General features: G+C 37.9%; 1 protein-coding gene across 1 annotated transcript in view; it reads right to left on the bottom strand.

The window, feature by feature from the left end:
- The window catches only part of LOC121368016 (calcium/calmodulin-dependent protein kinase kinase 1-like), a 197,136-nt gene that overhangs the window by 38,961 nt on the left and 139,767 nt on the right, over positions 1 to 18,408 (bottom strand). The window contains exons 5-6 of the mRNA XM_041492525.1: positions 5,552 to 6,302; positions 3,174 to 3,227 (exon numbers count right to left, since the gene is read on the bottom strand). Of these exons, the coding sequence (XP_041348459.1) occupies positions 3,174 to 3,227; positions 5,552 to 6,302 (805 nt within the window). The remainder of the gene's footprint in view (positions 1 to 3,173; positions 3,228 to 5,551; positions 6,303 to 18,408) is intronic.

The following is an 18,408-nucleotide window of genomic DNA, read 5'->3' as shown; positions in this document are numbered from 1 at the left end:
AATCCTTGTACAGCAATTACTTAATATTTACACAAATATGATTATTTTTCTCAGATCTGCGTGCAAAAAAAAAAAAAATACTATTGCCTTTTATGACCTTGGCAGTCACAGATATTTTTCATATAATGTAATGTGCTTAATATTATTGAGGGATTTAAGGCTTCCTGCTTACTAACCGTTAACCATGTTATTTTAATACAAATTGTTTCTGAACTGACTGCACTATGCACTAACATCATTCAGAAGATTTCAGGAAACTGGTCATGCTGCCATTGTGACAATTTCACTGACATCTGTTCCTAGAAATAACATTGTGACTCTACACCTCATCACTTAGATGTGCACTGTCTGAGACAGAGCAGTTGCTGGATACAGTTTGTTTTGTTTAACACCACCACTAGAGTACATTAATTTATGAATCACTGGCTATTGGACGTCAAATATTTGGTAATTCTGACAGACTTAGAGAGGAAACCTGCTACATTTTTCCATTAGTAGCCAGTATCCTTTATATGGATAATTCCAAACAGAATAGAACATACCACAGCCTTTGGTATACCAGTCATGGTGCACTGCCTGGAACGAGAAATAGCCCAATAGGCCCACCAATGAGGATTGATCCTAGACTAACCATGCATCAGTCGAGTGCTTTATCATTGGGCTACATCCCGCCCTTTTGCTGGATACATACTAATCTACATTTTCTCCCCTATTTACTATAAGGTTGAGGGGTGAATGTATTCATATCCATAGAAGGAAGGAAATGTTTTATTTAACGACACACTCAACACATTTTATTTACAGTTATATGACGTCAGACATATGGTTAAGGACACAGATATTGAGAGAGGAAACCCGCTGTTGCCACTTCATGGGCTACTCTTCCCAATTAGCAGAAAGGGATCTTTTATATGCACCATCCCACAGACAGGATAGTATATACCACGGCCTTTGTTACACCAGTTGTGGAGCACTGGTTGGAATGAGAAATAGCGAAATAGGTCCACCGACGGGGATCGATCCTAGACCGACCGTGCATCAAGTGAACGCTTTACCACTGGGCTACATTTCACCCCTTTATATCCACAGAGTACATATGTTGATTAAAATGCTGTGTAGGCCTATAGCAGTTTTAGCCACATATTTTACAACTGTCATCTACATGTATGTGATTTGATTTGGTGGTTTACACCCTGAAGGAAAGACCATACCGCTGTTAGGACTTAGCTAGCCCAAAAACATATTGTCTGAAAACATGTATTGTACCATTAATTTTAACCAAAAATAATATTTTTCAGCCTTCTACCTAATCCATCTAATTGCTCTTGTTATCGATATTTTGGTATATAATTGAAGTGTGACTCTGTAGCTATAAATCAGAAGAAAAACAACTTTGTTTATTTTTAGCTGGAGCCATCTATTTAAGATGGTTACAGAATCGTGTGTGGCAGTAAGCGTGTGGCAGAGGAATATACAGAGTTTATTTTTCATGTTATATAATCCACATGACACCGGCCTCGGTGGCGTCGTGGTTAGGCCATCGGTGAACAGGCTGGTAGGTACTGGGTTCGGATCCCAGTCGAGGCATGGGATTTTTAATCCAGATACCGACTCCAAACCCTGAGTGAGTGCTCCGCAAAGCTCAATGGATAGGTGTAAACCACTTGCACCGACCTGTGATCTATAACTGGTTCAACAAAGGCCATGGTTTGTGCTATCCTGCCTGTGGGAGGTGCAAATAAAAGATCCCTTGCTGCTAATCGGAAAGAGTAGCCCATGAAGTGGCGACAGCGGGTTTCTTCTCAAAATCTGTGTGGTCCTTAACCATATGTCTGACACCATATAACCATAAATAAAATGTGTTGAGTGCGTTGTTAAATAAAACATTTCTTTCTTTTCTTTTTAATCCACAGGATTAACAGGTTAAGAGCTTTCATTTCATTTCAACTTATTTTCCTGCTTATTGAGGTTCAAGCACATTGTCCTGGGCACACATTTCAGCTGTCTGTCCAGGACAGTGGGTTAGTGGTTAGTTGTTAGTAGTTAGTGAGAGAAAAGAGGGTGTAATGGTCTTACACTTTCCCATTGAGTCATTGAAACTTGCTCTAGGTGGGAGCTGGTACCACGCTGTACCTGCCAGCCGTACAATGTATGTCCGATGGTATAACCACGACACTACCGAGGCCGGTTTGGTCAACTGCTGTACAACCTCACCTTTAAACCTGACAACTTAAGTCACTGCACCATCAGCGTTAAAGTTTGCTTTGTTCAACATCACCACTAGAGCATAATCATCAGCTACTGGATGTCAAATACTGGATACTTATGACACGTTTGGAGGAAACCGCTTACATGTTTCATTTAGTAGCAAGGAATCTTTTACATGCACTTTCCCACAAGCCACAGCTTTTGATATATGTCAGTTATGGGGAATAGGGTGGGACAAGAAAAAAAAAGGTCCACTGAACTTTGATCCTATGGCCTAAGCAAGTACAAGTATGTACTGACTGAGCTAAATCCTGCCCTACACTGCACTAAAAAGAGTTAAAGTTTGTTTTGTTCACTGTCGGTGGTACCATTGGGCCATTTCACGTTCCAACCAGTGCACCATGACTGGTATATTAAAGGCTGTATGTGCCATCCTGTCTGTGGGATGGTGTATATAAAAGATTCATTGCTACTAATGGTTTCCTCACTAAGACTATGTCAAAAACACCACTAGAGTACGTTGATTTATTAATCATCGTCTATTGGATGTCAACCATTTGATAATTGACATATAGTCGTAGAGAGGAAACCCACTACATTTTTCAATTAGTAGCAAGGAATCTCTTATGTGCACCGTCCCAGACAGGATAGCACATACCATGGCCTTTGATATACTACTATATAGTTGTGGTGCACTGGCTGGAATGAAAAATAACCCAATGGGTCCACTGATGGGAATCGATCCCAAACCAACTGTGCATCAAGCAACGCACTATCAATGATGGTTTGTACATGTAATGGTCTGTAACATGTGATTTGACTTGCCAAAGGCTCACAATTATCATGCTAAGAAACAGGAAATACTGTAATTGTGAGACACATAAAAACATTTGTAATAGGCTACACAGACTAAAATGGGAGTAAATTCAGAATCGACAACAGAAATAGAAAAACTAGCAGCTTACATAATTGCTTTCATCTTCTTCATTGACAACTAATTTTACAATTCCATAGGAACCCTGTTGAAATAAAAAATAAAAATGCACAAACATTTAATTTTATATCCTTGCAAACTACACTTTATTACAAGCACACATGCACACATTCATGCACGCATGAACACACACGCAATGCACGAACACACACACACACACACACACACAGACACACATATGCACACAGACACATGCACACACATACACAGACACACACACATGCACACACAGACACAGACACACACACACGCACAGACACACACACACACATGCACACACACACATGCAGACACAGACACACACACACACACACATGCATACACAGACACAGACACATACATGCACAGACACAGACACACACACATGCACACACACACACACACACACACATGCACACACACACATGCATACACATGCACAGACACGTGCATGTCTGTGTGTGCATGTGTGTGTCTGTCTGTGTCTGTGTGTCTGTGTGTGTGTCTGTCTGTATGTGTGTGTGTGTGTCTGTGTGCATGTGTGTGTCTGTCTGTGTCTGTGTGTATGTGTATGTGTCTGTGTGTCTGTGTCTGTCTGTGTGTGTGTCTGGGTCTGTGTCTGTGTGTGTCTGTGTCTGTGTGTGTGTGTCAATGTCTGTCTGTGTGTGCATGTGTGTGTGTGTGTGTGTGTCTGTCTGAGTGCATGCAGACAGAAATATTCCATTTCATGGCGATGCCATTGACCTCATCTAGTCCAACCAGCCTCAGTGGCGTAGTGATTAGGCCATCTGTCTACAGGCTGGTAGGTTCTATGGGTAGGTGTAAACCATTTACACCAACCAGTGATCCAAAACTGGTTCAACAAAGGCCATGGTTTGTGCTATCCTGCCTGTGGGAAGCGCAAATAAAAGATCCCTTGCTGCTAATCAGAAAGAGTAGCCCATGTAGTGGCGACAGCAGGTTTCCTCTCAAAACTCTGTGTGGTCCTTAACCATATGTCTGACGCCATATAACCGTAAATAAAATGTGTTGAGTGTGTTGTTAAATAAAACATTTCTTTCTTTCATCCAGTCCAAGCACATAGGAAGGACGGAAATGTTTTATTTAATGATGCACTCAACACATTTTATTTGCAGTCAGATATATGGCTAAGGACCACACAGATAATGAGAGAGGAAACCTGCTGTCGCCAATTCATGGGCTATTCTTTTCGATTAGCAGCAAGGGATCTTTTATATGCACTATTCCAGACAGGATAGTACATATCACGGCCTTTGCTACACCAGTTGTGCAGTGATATTTTCAGCACCAAAGTATGGACGCATAATAAACACTTTTTGTTTCCTTTTTTGTTTGTTTTACAATGCCGATAATGGTCCAGGTAATAAAACATTCCAAAATAAACAACATTTCACACTTGAAAACACACACCTCTATAGCTCACTACTCACAGTGCAAATGAATAAACAAAAACAGTTTTCTATTGACACTATTTGTATAACAAAATTATTTGCATCAATCGATACATTTTGGGTATTTTCAAATTAAACAAACTTTCTTGTACTAAAGTAATGTAGGTTTTTTTTCATACATTTAGCTACTATAATGAGTTATTTATAGGTTCACAAAAGCAGACTTCTGAAATATTAAATGAATATAACAGCCGATCTAACTGATGTTACGACATCATAAATGCTTAAACTGCCACAAGATTAGAAGAATGCCATTGTAATTGTAGGATGTTGATAAGAGAATACTATATTTGTGGCTGTTTCATATCATTTATCTTACAACTCATTGGTTTAAAAATATATGTAACTCGTATGCACTTGTTTGACATGTTTGAAAACAACTTGTTGTAAGATAAATGGTAACAAATAATCATTTAATATCCTCTAAATAATTAACTATGACATTCATCAATTATGTAATATGCTTTTAGGAATCATAACATGCAATACAAATATTATGAGAGTGGGAGGGAAGTGTTTGTCAAGAGTTACATAATGTTTCCAAAACAATTGTCTCATTTTTATTTATGGAGTAAAATGCAGCCAAGTTATTGCTATTAAATGTTGTTCTTAATTTTATATAATTTATAAGGTGCAAGTGGTCTTAGCTTTACAAATTGTTACATAGGAGGGAGGTATAAAAACCACAAAATTTTGTTGAATAGCATCTATGTTTAATACCAAGAAATAATTTTTGCACTTTTTAAGAAAGAAAATGAATTTATGTAATCTGAACAAGAAGGAGACGCATCCAATGCTGGAATTAGAAACCGCCTGAATGTTCTACTATATATAATAAATGAAAAAACAAATGATGTCCCAATTTCTTTAAGCCATAAGAGGGGCAAAAAAATCCTACCTTTCCAATTTCATCTTTCAATGTGTACTGATTCAGCTGTATGTAACCATCGATATCCGAAACCGAAACTCTGTGCGTTTCCAAGGTGGGCTGGCGTCGTAACCGTGGCGAGGTGGTGGGGGACCCGTAAGGAGAGAAAGGCAAGGAAGGGAATATAGGTCGTCTTGCATCTGATGTCCTCAGTCTGTCTTCCGAGTAGCTGTACACGATCTTGGGTGCGCGCTTTGTGTTCGCTCCGTTGAGCGAGTACTCTGCGGTCTCGCTTGGCGTGCTCAGCGATGCGCACGACGAGCTGGTCCTGAAGTCTGTGGACACCTGCGACGCACTGATGTAGTCGGCGAATTGCGGCACGTTGAGGTGGCCCGTCGAGTCAATGCACGCGATGCTGTGACGCCGCGCCACGTCCTCGTCCTCCTCCCGGAACACACTGTCCTCCTCGTTCTCGCTCGTCGAGCTGCGGCCTGAGTCGTTGGTGATGTTCGAGCTTTTGCGCTGCAGCGGGAACTTGCGCTTGGAGTTCTGGATCAGCGAGTAGGCGGTGTTGGTCGCCGAGTAGGCCTGGTTCTCCTTGCTCTCCACCGACTCGATGGTGAACACTGCGGTTCGATCCTCAAACCTGCCCACCTTCTCGTGGTTCTTCGAGTTCTGCGATCGCTCGGTGATCGTCACATCAGACGTCGACTGCTGCTGCTGCTGCTGCTTCTCTGGCATCTCTTCCGCACTGTCCTGACTCTGGTCGAAGTGACAGTTTCTGGAAAATATAAACAGTCTGTGGTTATCATCAGCACCTTAATTAGCATGTATTGTGGTTCTGATAAAACGTCAATTAAGCAATCAAAATTAAATGGAAATTAAAAAATATATATACAACAAAAAACCTAATGTAACAAGCATTCTGAAAGTACTGCTATTATAAAGCAATACTGAGCCCAACACATTTCCGTATCTCCTATTTTCAAGGGCCATAAACTCTGTGAAAAAACAGATAAATCGCCATGAAAGTCAAACTGGATCTGTAACAGTACTTGATAAAGCTACACACAAAACTTCAGGTCAATATCTTGAAGCATTGTGGAAAAAATGTCCGGAAAACTATACATGAGACAGATGGACAGATAGACAGACAGAAAGACAGAGATGGAACCTATATAGTCCCCTTCAGTTGGACCGGTAGGGACTAATAACAGCATGACAAAAAGTGGTCAGACTAAGCCTACAGCTGAAAGCTGATGGGGAATGACAGGTGTGTGGCACGGATAGCCACAGGAGACGAGTACCTGTCACAGTTCAAGAGACAAGGACTGGGATGTGGAGGTGGACATCAAAACAAGTTGAAAGATAGGATTTGCCAGATCGGGAAGAGATGAGATGGAATTAGAGGAGAGAAAGGAAAAGGGGCAGTGGTATAAAAAATGGTTAATAATAACAGCATGATAGAAAATATATGTAGTATGTGTGTCATGTATTACTTGGGCAAATGATTTACTTTTTAATGATCATAAATGATATATACCTCAATACATGTATCTTAGTTTTACATGTAATCATCAATGTTTTTGTGCATTTTGAAATTTACGCATCCAATGATTTATTCATGATTTTATCATCTAACTGTCCATTCATCCATTCATCCAATGATCCATCAATGTATCGATCCATTCGTCCATTATATTCATACCAAGGTCACAGTGAAAAGACCATGAGCATGAAGTAATAAAATTGTTTCAATCAACCAGAAACAGTGTCATGCAATTTTCACTAATTGGATCCAGAGTATAATGCAGTGACTAATGTTATTTTCAGGCTACCAACTGCCAGCACAATATTAGCAAACTTTCTGCTGTCACAACTTCTATAACTGTCCAGTTGCTAGTCTGAGTGCTTAACTCAGTAACTGGTTTAACGTGTCCATATACCACTAGGGTTTCGAACATGCTTATCCTGAGTCCGGCCTCCCGATAGGATTGGGGGTCTGACTCGGGATAGGAATAATCTTGAGTGCTCTTACAACTTGATTCTCAAGTTGTTAATCTGAGCACACCAGTTATAGGTAGTACTAAACCAAATAACTTCCGGCTGGGTCAAAGTTCGAGGTGCACCCAACTTTTGATAGCGAAATGAACACCACAAGTCCTGTGATTGGTTATAAATGTGAGTGTGTTGGTTGTAAAAAATAATAGTTTCATCTGGGTAAAAAATAATGTGCAATTTTATTTCATCTAGTACCAATGTGTCAAGTAGCCTTGTGCTTGAAACATGTATGGGGTACCTGTAAAAAAAGTACTCGAATTTTGTGTGAAATTAGGGTAGTCATAGACGCTACCCGTTATCTCAGAAACGAGCAGCTTGACCCCCATTTTTTTCTGATTCACTTAAAGTGTAAGGGGTGGTAGTATTTATATCCGTGGCATTTATGTCGGTTGATACGTTGCAGGTAGGAGTTTTAGCCACATATCTTACTATTGTCCTCTATGGGATTTGATTTGGTAGTATACACCCTGTAAGTCGTGAGATGGGGAAATTACAACGCAACCGTCGAGTTGACAAACTTTCTTCTGGCAGTTGGTAATCTGAACCTAGCATTAGACAATAAGAACCTTTGTTGGAATACTTCTACCAGAAAATGACAACCTTTGCCAGAATGCTTGCATTAAGACATTGAGGACATGCATTAGAAAGTAAAGTATAGGAATATTTCTTCCACAAATTCTCTGCACAAATTAAACGACAAACTACTAGAATGGCTGTATGATTATTTTAATATTGGCTGAAACAGAAGAAACCACATAGGCTACTCCTACTCAATGCAGACATGGATTTCAAAATGTGCTTTCCCATAGGGAGCACAGTCAATACAATGGTCTGTGATCAAGCAGTCGTGTGGCATTCACTAACTGTAATGGGAAAAACAGAATACGTCCATTGACGAAGGAAGGAAGGAATGTTTTACCAACTGAAGAATTTGTCACCTATGGCAATTTTTAAATGTTTTGTTTTTTTGTATGCAAAATGCTCACCAATGGCAATTTTGAGCTTGCCTATGGCCATTTTAAATCAGTAACTCTTGCAATAAATATAAAACCAAAAACAGTCCTTTCAAGCGACAGCAATAATTTTTCTCCATCAGCAAAAAAACCTGCCATCGGTGAAACCCCTGACCGATGGCAATTCATACTGCAACTATGGTAATTGCCGTCGGTGTCGTCATTTATTACGAGCCCTCGAGCTAAATCCCGCCAACTGTGGTTAGAAATTTAGAATGCATCTACCAAGAGGTACAGTACTTACACTGGATTGATTAAACTAAGATAAATACAGGATTCATCACAAGTATTTTTTAATATGGAAAATATCAACAAAAGTCTATGTTAATTAGTATTTGTCGAGGCTCTGCCAAAACAAATACCGATTAACTAGACGAGGTTGATATTTTACATATTAAAAAACACGAGTAGCAAATTCTATTTATCCTATAACACTTCTAAAATAACATTTTAATTCAATTTTTACTAAACCACAGTACTAAAGTTTCCGCCATTGGTAATATGACGTCATCACGAGTAGTACAAATTAGTTTGACATCACCCATTTTATCTAAATCTTTGAAAACGTTACGCTCAGGTAGACAGGTCTTTTTGGCTTGTAAGTAAATGACCCATCCACAGCAACACATTACCTAGAGACCTTGCAAATTTGCATACCATTATTAACCGGGTTAATACACTAAAAGTATCATATGGGTTTAGTATATGGATATCATGGGTAAGTTATAGAATAAAATTAGGTTATTCTTCAACAGAAAAAAAGAGAAGCTTTCATATACATATTATGTAAAGACACAAGACTTCATCAGAAGCATGGGCCTATATTCAATACAAAAGTTTCTCCACAGCTGCATATCTTTCTGAATCTGTAAATCATCTATGATTCATTAGTGATCAACGCATGTGAAATTCTCAGTCTCACTTTAATACACTGAAGTAAGCTGAGCTTGAAATTATTCGAATTTCCCTTAGGTGGTGGCCGGGAATCAAGATTCATATGGCAGAAACCAGACGTCATTGTTCAGTGGCTTCCAGAATCATGCAGTCTCTCTTTTTTGGCAGACGCAATTCCTCACTAATCCAATTAGATCATCATATTACTGCAAATCGGTGCCCACTAGCTGGTATGGGCAAGAAGATTAAAACTACAACAAGCATCATGATGGATGGGAAATACTTCTGGAATGTAATTACAAACTGGCTCATTGACAATGTGTGATTAGGAGTTTCAAGAAATGACTGTATTATTGAATTATGGAATAAATCATGTTCTGCTAATTGTGTTGGTGCATATACACTCTGACAAACTGCTTGATGCATATATAGTCGAAAAAAACTAAAACTTCCTGATTAATGATTGTTAAGAATATTTTCATTGACCGTAACAAGTGTAATTTATGATGTATGCAGCACATCAGCAAATCAATCAAATTGCATCAGTGAAACTCCTTAAAACTGGACCCTGTGTAAACCAGAATTCCCTCATGGTCCTTTTTAAAATATCAGTGCCAATTTAACCTCTTTAAACCAGATACCTCTTAAACGAGACTTTTGTCTTGGTTCCGTGAATGTTGGGTTTAGAGGGTTTCAGTGTATTTCCAGTTCTGTGAGTCTGATGTGGTTCAGTTGTATTTAAAGCAATGTGATAAATTAAATGTGAATGACAAAACCAATAACACTTTCAGAATCATATTTCTGCACAACAGTCAAAAGGATATTTTGATAATATGTCTGCTGCTATATGCAACTGCCACTGTTTCACCATTAGACAGATTTTTTAATAAGTTAGCATGACACTGTTGTTGTTGATTTTGTTGCCAAATATTTATGCATTATAAATTTATTAATTGTTTTATTAAATACATGTATCTTTATTTCATACATCACAGAGTTGACTGAACCACATTTATGATTGTAATTAATGCATGTAACTGCAATTACTTCATTGGTTATCTTTCAACCTGCAAAGTTATAAATCACAAAATAATTATGTACAAATCCAGAAAATTTTCACATGTAAAACAATGTTATATAATATCTGAAAAAAATAACAACCTATATTCCATTATAAACATGAATATGGACATTATTTGGTTTACTTAACGAAAGTTCAATATGAAAATATATCATTAAAAAATCTATTAGAAGTCAAATTTCATAGGATCTGCAAAAAACCAACAACCACATAAACAGTAATAATGAACATTTATATATCAAAGCCTAAATTATTTTGCTGACTGACAGAAGGTTTATGGTTTGCTAATGGAAGTTAATGATTTTACAGTATTTGATTTTTTTTTATACAAAGGTACTAAGCTGCATGGCTTTATTATGAGTCCTTCCAGGATTTTCTGGATTTTTTTTCAAATTAAGTCATAAGGTGAAACGGCTGAAGTGGGTTAACAGCAGCTGCCACTCAAATGATCATAAAATACAGTGGACTCTGTTGAAACTGGATTCATGTCCAAACACAATTCAACAAGGACTCACAAAATGCACTCATATAGAAAGAGTACAGAGGTGGATCTAAGGGGGGGGCACTGGGCTCACCCCCTGAATTTTGTGACAGTTATATTTTAATTGTATTTTTTTATTTTTGTACTTTGGAGAATACCAAGGAAAGGAAGGAAATGTTTTATTTAACGACGCACTCAACACATTTTATTTACGGTTATACGGCGTCAGACATATGGTTAAGGACCACACAGAATTGAGAGAGGAAACCCGCTGTCGCCACTTCATAAACTACTCTTTTTGATTAGCAGCAAGGGATATTTTATATACACCATCCCACAGCCTTTGATATACCAGTCGTGGTACACTGGCTGGAGCAAGAAATAGCTCAATGGGCCCACCGACGGAGATCGATCCCAGACCAACCGTACATCAAGTGAACGCTTTACCACTGGACTACGTCCTGCCCCAAAATCCAAGGAATCCCTTTGGGAATGTTTGTGTCCTTCGAGCACATATCATAGGGCCATCTAAATAGATTTTATGGATCTGCCACTGGATTACCAGATTGGACATTCATTAATTTCATTTCATTTCAAATTATGTTCATGCTTATATCCAATTAAGGTTCAAGCACGCTGTCGTGAACACACCCCTCAGCTATCTGGGCTGTCTGTCCAGGACAGTGAGTTAGTTGTTAGTTATTTGTGGTTAGTGAGAGAGAAGAGGGTGTAGTGGTCTTACACCTACCCATTCAGTCATTAAAACTCGTTCTGGGTTAGAGCCGGTACCGGGCTGCGAACACTGTATCTACCAGCCTTATATATCATGGCTTAACCATGATGCCACCAAGACCAGTAACATTGAATAAGCTTTCTCCAAAATTACTGTGATCATGCCAATTTGTACAGAAAACTGCATTACAAAAATGCTGGTTTGAATACAGAGTCTACTGAATATAAAAAGGAAAGGAATGCAATCTTTTGTTATAAAATTAATCTATAGTATGTGGCTAGTCCTGAAGTAGATCTAATTTCAGAAATATACACACAGTGTACTGAAATTAACAACATCAATAACTAAACTACTAAAAAATCCAATTCAAAATATAACGTTGAGGCTTAGATCATGTGACGAGCAATATCCTGGTAGTAACAGTTTATGACTTTGCTTTATATTAATCCGTCACTTAAACCAATCAGTGATTGCAGGATATATATTGTCCTTTACACACAGTCAACTATTACTGAACAGCCCTATTATTAAGTATTATATATGTTGTTTGTGTTTTTTATATGTAGAAGATTATAAATATATTTCACTGATGAAACTCTTTTTGAGATAATTTTCCTTGATACAATGTTCTGTACTTAGATTTTAACTGAATAAAAATATAAAACATTTACAAATAAATTAATATATCATTTTTAATTACAGTGAAACCTCTCAAGAACAGACCCTCTATAAACCGGAATTCCCTGTAAACCGGAATTCCCTCAAAACCGGACGTTTTACCGAGTCCCTTTTTAAAAACCTGTACAAAACGTAACCTCCCAAAACCAGATCCCTCTTAAAACCAGATAAATGTCTTGGTCCCGTGGGTGTCCGGTTTAAAGGGGTTTCACTGTATTACCAAATGTAACAGATTATTTTATTCTTTGAAAGTAAAAGAACCATTTACATTTTGCTGCATGCCATTTGGAACCCATTATGGCTTTTTTGAAGTGGCGGTGTGGTTCTTTTGTCGGTTTCTTTTTATGATTGGTTTGTACTGATGCTAAAGATAGCTCTTAATTTCAGTGAACTTAACCATGAATGTTTATAAGTCAACTAGCTGCAGGCAATGTACTGGCCTGAAAATCATGATCTTAGGTTTTACCATGAACTCTAGTGGCAAAAATATACTGGGGTTTTTTTTCCACAGCATATCATATAAATAAAAATAGGAATTTAAAACAAAGGAGCCCTTAGGCTAATATGTACTTTTGTTAGAAACAATGTGTGGGTGTGCATGGCAACAACACATTGTCAATGAAAAGCAACAAGACAAGAAAAAGTCTTTTTGATGAAGGGTTTTATATAGCTTCAAAACTTACTGGCTGTGGTGGCAGGGGGGTGGGGGTTGGTGTGGGGTGTGGGTGGTGATGGAAGGGGACAAAATGTTGTCAATAAAAAGAAAAAAAGAAAAAAAAGTATTTTTGATAAAGTGTTATATAGCCTCGGAACTGACTGGTTGTGGTGGCAGGAGATGAGGTGGGCAGAGTGGGGAATAACATGTTGTCAATAAAAAGCAAACAAGACAAGAAAAAGCATTTTTGATGAAAGGTTACCCGGGTATATAGCTTCAGAATTCACTGTGACTGGCTGTGGTGACAGTGGGGGGGGGGGGGGGGGGGGGGGGGGGGGGGGGGGGGGTGGGGGCATTTTCCACCAATGCCCTGAAAGTGGCAGTCTTCCTGCAGAAGGATCAGGAAGGATGCATTGTCCTGACAGTCCATCTGAGACAAATCGTTTTACAGTACTGGAGCCAAGTTCACTAAACATCGTAAGCTACATTTTGCACGTAAACGTAAATCTACGACTAAAGAGCATTTCACAAAGAAGTGTAAACGTAAGTTACGAGTAAAGTTAGACGTAAATCTAAGAGTGCCCTCGACCACAACTAGTCGCACACGTAAATTGCTACATCCACTTCGATAATTCATAAAATGATCACACTTTTGGTTTTTGTGAAGTGTTTAACAAATTAACTCCCTTTATTAATCCAGTGATAGTCAGTTTTGTTACCCGTGTCATTTGATCCACGCAGGGCGGGATTTAGCTCAGTCGGTTGAGTGCTCACTTGAGGTGCCCGCGTCACAGGATCGAACCACCTCAGTGGATCCATTCAACTGATTTGTTTTTCTTCTGGTTCCAACCAGTGCATCACAGCTGGTCAAAGGCCGTGGTATGTGCTTTCCTGTCTGTGGGAAAGCTGATATAAAAGATCCCTTGCTGCATTAGGAAACAAATGTAGCGGGTTTCCTCAAACAACTACTTGTCAGAATTACCAAATGTTTGACATCGAATAGCCGATGAATAATAAATCAATGTGTTTTAGTGGTGTCCATAAACAAAAACTTTCCTTGTTTTTAACCCACTCAATTTTTTTTTCAAATAGGCTAATAGCGTTCTATTAAGACGAGTCTGCATATTTTTTGATATATGCAAATGTATGCAGCAAAAAAACCCAGACGATATTTTTCCCCAGTACCTATTTCCTGTACCAGCTCCCATTAAATGCAGGGCCGTACCGTGGTCTGGACATGGGGGTGTGGTAAACTGTCCTGAAAACACGTCTCTTCTTGTCTTCATTACGAATATTTCGGACCTCGGCTCATTTGCCTTGCACAAACTCAACTTGCTCCTATTACAATTCTGTGACACCCCTCTCCCCTTTACAAATGTCTAGATCCGCCCTTGCTATCAAATGTATTATTTTAAAACATATTTGACGCACTGTAACATGTTTTACTTTCATCTTTTTAAAATTCAACATAATATTTTCTCTACAATTTAGAAATAAAAGATATATCCATGCACAAATGACTGCCTGGTCAACTGACTATTATTTTGATTGGGGTGAAAGTTGTCTAGACCAAAAAAACAAACAAACAACAACAACCAAAAAACCCCAACCGCATCCAAAATACACCCGAACAATGGCGTAGCGTAGGCACCGGGGCGGTTGCCCTGGGCGCAAAATTCTGGACTGGTGGAAGGGACTTGGGAAGTGCTAATGGTCCATTGGTTAGGGGGCGCAATACTTGCCTTTCCCCGGGCGCTGGCAACCCACGCTACGCCACTGCGCCCAAACGTCATCTTGCATTTTGCCTACACAAATAATAAACTCATTTATGACCTGGAAATTTTTTAGTTGTGGATCCATGGGGTAGACATGACTTTTTTTTTTAAATGCAGACCCTTTTTGCAGTATATCTACTACTTTGTTGGAAAACACGAATTGAAATCACCATAATTTGTTTTTTAAATCAGGCCAGTAGGAACCGGCGGGGGCCTGGGGTTACGCCCCCCCCCCCCCCCCCCCCACCACACACTTGTGAGACTTTTTTTTATCACATTAATTTTTACCATTGTAACCCAAAATCTGATATAGAGTTTGTACCCGATCCATCAGTGTCCCCGCCCCCTCCACACACACACACTCCCAAAGCAAATATAGGGAATTGACCCATAATAGTGTTTGTAACTATATAGGTTAACATTGTCGCCTATAGGAGTTTATTTGGTACAACTGTGTGTTGGTATACCGGAAATGGTGGTTTCCAAACTTTATCAAGTTTATTCGTTCTTTCTTTTAAAAGTTATAAGTTTGTTTTGTTTAACGACAGTACTAGAGCACATTGATTTATTAATAATCGGCTTTAGATGTAAAATTTCTGCTAAATGAGCTGCAAAAGAAAACAGACGTAGATTTACGTGCAAAGTCAGTTAGTAGTATTTCTACGACCGGCTTCGTGAAATGGAGTAAACGTACACGTAGAGGTAGACGTACGGCAGGTGTAAGTTTTACACGTAAACGTAAATTTACAATGTTTAGTGAAATAGGCCCCTGCATGGTAGGAGTGATAACCATGTCAAAATATCCCTCTAGACTCTGCCTTGTGCAGAGATAAGATTTTTAATTGCACTGCCAGTTTTGTCTTGAATTCAGATTCATGATATACTAGCTGGCTTCCAGTATTTGAAAAACCTATTTTCATTATTATTAAAAACATTTAGTTTTTACATATATTCATGTTCTTTTATTAAATATATTTTAAGTTATCACTAATTTTTGAGTGACAAACAAAATTATCTACTTCACTTAAAAATTGTGTGTGTGTGGGGGGGGGGGGGGGGGGGGGGGTTTTTTTTTGATCATCTAATTATCTTTTTTCAAAACATTTCCACATACATGTACAGTGAAATTCCTCTAAACCGGACACTCTCAGGACCAAGTAAAAAGTCCAGTTTTAAGAGGTATCCAGTTTAGAGAGGTTCTCTTCTGTACAGATATTTAAAAAGGGACCATGAAAAATGTCCACTTTTGATGGAATTCCGGTTTATAGAGGGTCCGGTTTTGAGAGGTTTCACTGCACTAGTCATATATACATGTAAATACGCTGGAAAATGTGCAAAACAAATGAGCAAACAAAAAGTGCATTAAATTATGAAACATTTTCTTACTATTTCATGAAGCACAAATTATAAATTTAACCAAAAAAATAATGTTCTGAATTCCTATTTATGAACTATTAAAATACAGTAAATTTTGATCCAGTGGCGACATTTGTAAAAATGTGTCACCAGTCTTATATAGTCAATGTTTTATGCACCAAAATCATATTCTACATAATACCAATTAATTTGTATAAACCACAGCTGAACCATTATGGAAGGAAAGAAAGAAAGAAATGTTTTATTTAACGACGCACTCAGCACATTTATTTACGGTTATATGGCATCAGACATATGGTTAAGGACCACACAGATTTTGAGAGGAAACCCGCTGTCACCACTACATGGGCTACTCTTCCGATTAGCAGCAAGGGATCTTTTATTTGCGCTTCCCACAGGCAGGATAGCACAAACCATGGCCTTTGTTGAACCAGTTATGGATCACTGGTCGGTGCAAGTGGTTTACATCTACCCATTGAGCCTTGCGGAGCACTCACTCAGGGTTTGGAGTCAGTATCTGGATTAAAAATCCCATGCCTTGACTGGGATCCAAACCCAGTACCTCATTACGGAAGAAGCAATGTTCTGTTAATCACTTAGATGGCTAGTTATATCACTAAACACAGCCTCCTTATTGCATGGTTATATAAGTTCAATTTCTATGCACCAAAATCATATACTACATAATACCAATTAATTTGTATAAACCACAGCTGCACCATTATGGAAGAAGCAATGTTCTGTTAATCACTTAGATGGCTAAACACAGCCACCTTATTGCATGGTTATATAAGTCCAATTTCTATGCACCAAAATCATATACTAATTATTGTATAGTTCATTTTTATGAAACACTACAAAACAAGTGATGTAAGGTTTCTGACTATAACATACACCACCATATACTACACACAAAAAAAAACATCCATCTGTTTGGTTATGAAATAATGTGGTACAGAACATATATTAGTTTTCACATTTAAACATATGTAATTTTATCTGTCTTGTGCCTGAAATTAAGTGGGTATAGGCAAATAAATGAGATTATAGTTCCATTTTTTATTGTACAATCTACTCTGGTGTAAAAAAAAAAAAAAAAAATAAATTATTTATTTATTGAGAACAAATAATAGTATTTTGCATAAATAAGCAAAGTTATTTCTCTGTATTTCAAATCAAATATAGTCTACTTTGTTTATGCATAAAAACATGAAATCAGATTTAAATAAATAAATAATTCACATCTCTTTTTATCTGCAAATTATAAAATCCAAAATTGATCCATACAATATATTTGACTATTTTTGCATATTACTAAAAACCATATATCTCACCTTATTGGTTACAAAATAATGTTGAAAATAATGTTGAACACAATATTTAACAACTGTTTACACCTTTCCATGACTGCATACTGCTTCTATACCATGTACGTCCTGGTGCAGACTATATAGTAAATAGTTTGCTCTGTGTACTGGGATGAGCAGACTAAGACTAGATGGAGAAAGAGGGTAATTGATGGACCATAAGCACCTCACTGGGATTAGCAAAAGTTCAACAACTTGAAGAACAGTACATGAATGTCGGAGGTTCAAGCCAAGTTGAGGACAAATTAATTTTGATCATTTTTATTTTTTTTGATCTTGAATAAGTTTGATATTTTAATAAGAAAAACGTTTAGATGAAATGTTAGGATATACACAGAGAAAAGTGTTACATAAACATTACAGTATTAATTTAACGGAATTTACAGGAAAGGAATATTGGTTTATTGGTTTTAAAAAAAGGGAATATTGGTTTAATGTATTACTGTTCTATCCCTATATTGACTTTTGTGTTTGTCCTACCCACACTGAAAGAGAAAATGGAATTTAATGTCAGTCTGACAGCAATAATAAGTCATCTAGTTAGAAAATGAAAAAAAGATCAAATGGATAATATACCAGCAGACTTTGCCAATATCACTCTCCCTCCACAAATTACTCCTCTGAGATTAGTTCAAGGGAGAGTAATTTTTAGCTCCCCTCAGCATGTGCATTTATATGGTATCAGTATGTTAGTATCTTAAATAGCTCTCCATAATCTAAGTCTGGGGAGAAATTAATCACTCCCCAGGTATGGCAAAAACAAGTAGATGTT

The sequence above is a fragment of the Gigantopelta aegis genome, chromosome 3 (assembly GCF_016097555.1).
Source record: "Gigantopelta aegis isolate Gae_Host chromosome 3, Gae_host_genome, whole genome shotgun sequence".
Taxonomy (NCBI): domain Eukaryota; kingdom Metazoa; phylum Mollusca; class Gastropoda; order Neomphalida; family Peltospiridae; genus Gigantopelta; species Gigantopelta aegis.
This window is presented reverse-complemented; position numbering and strand designations above follow the sequence as displayed.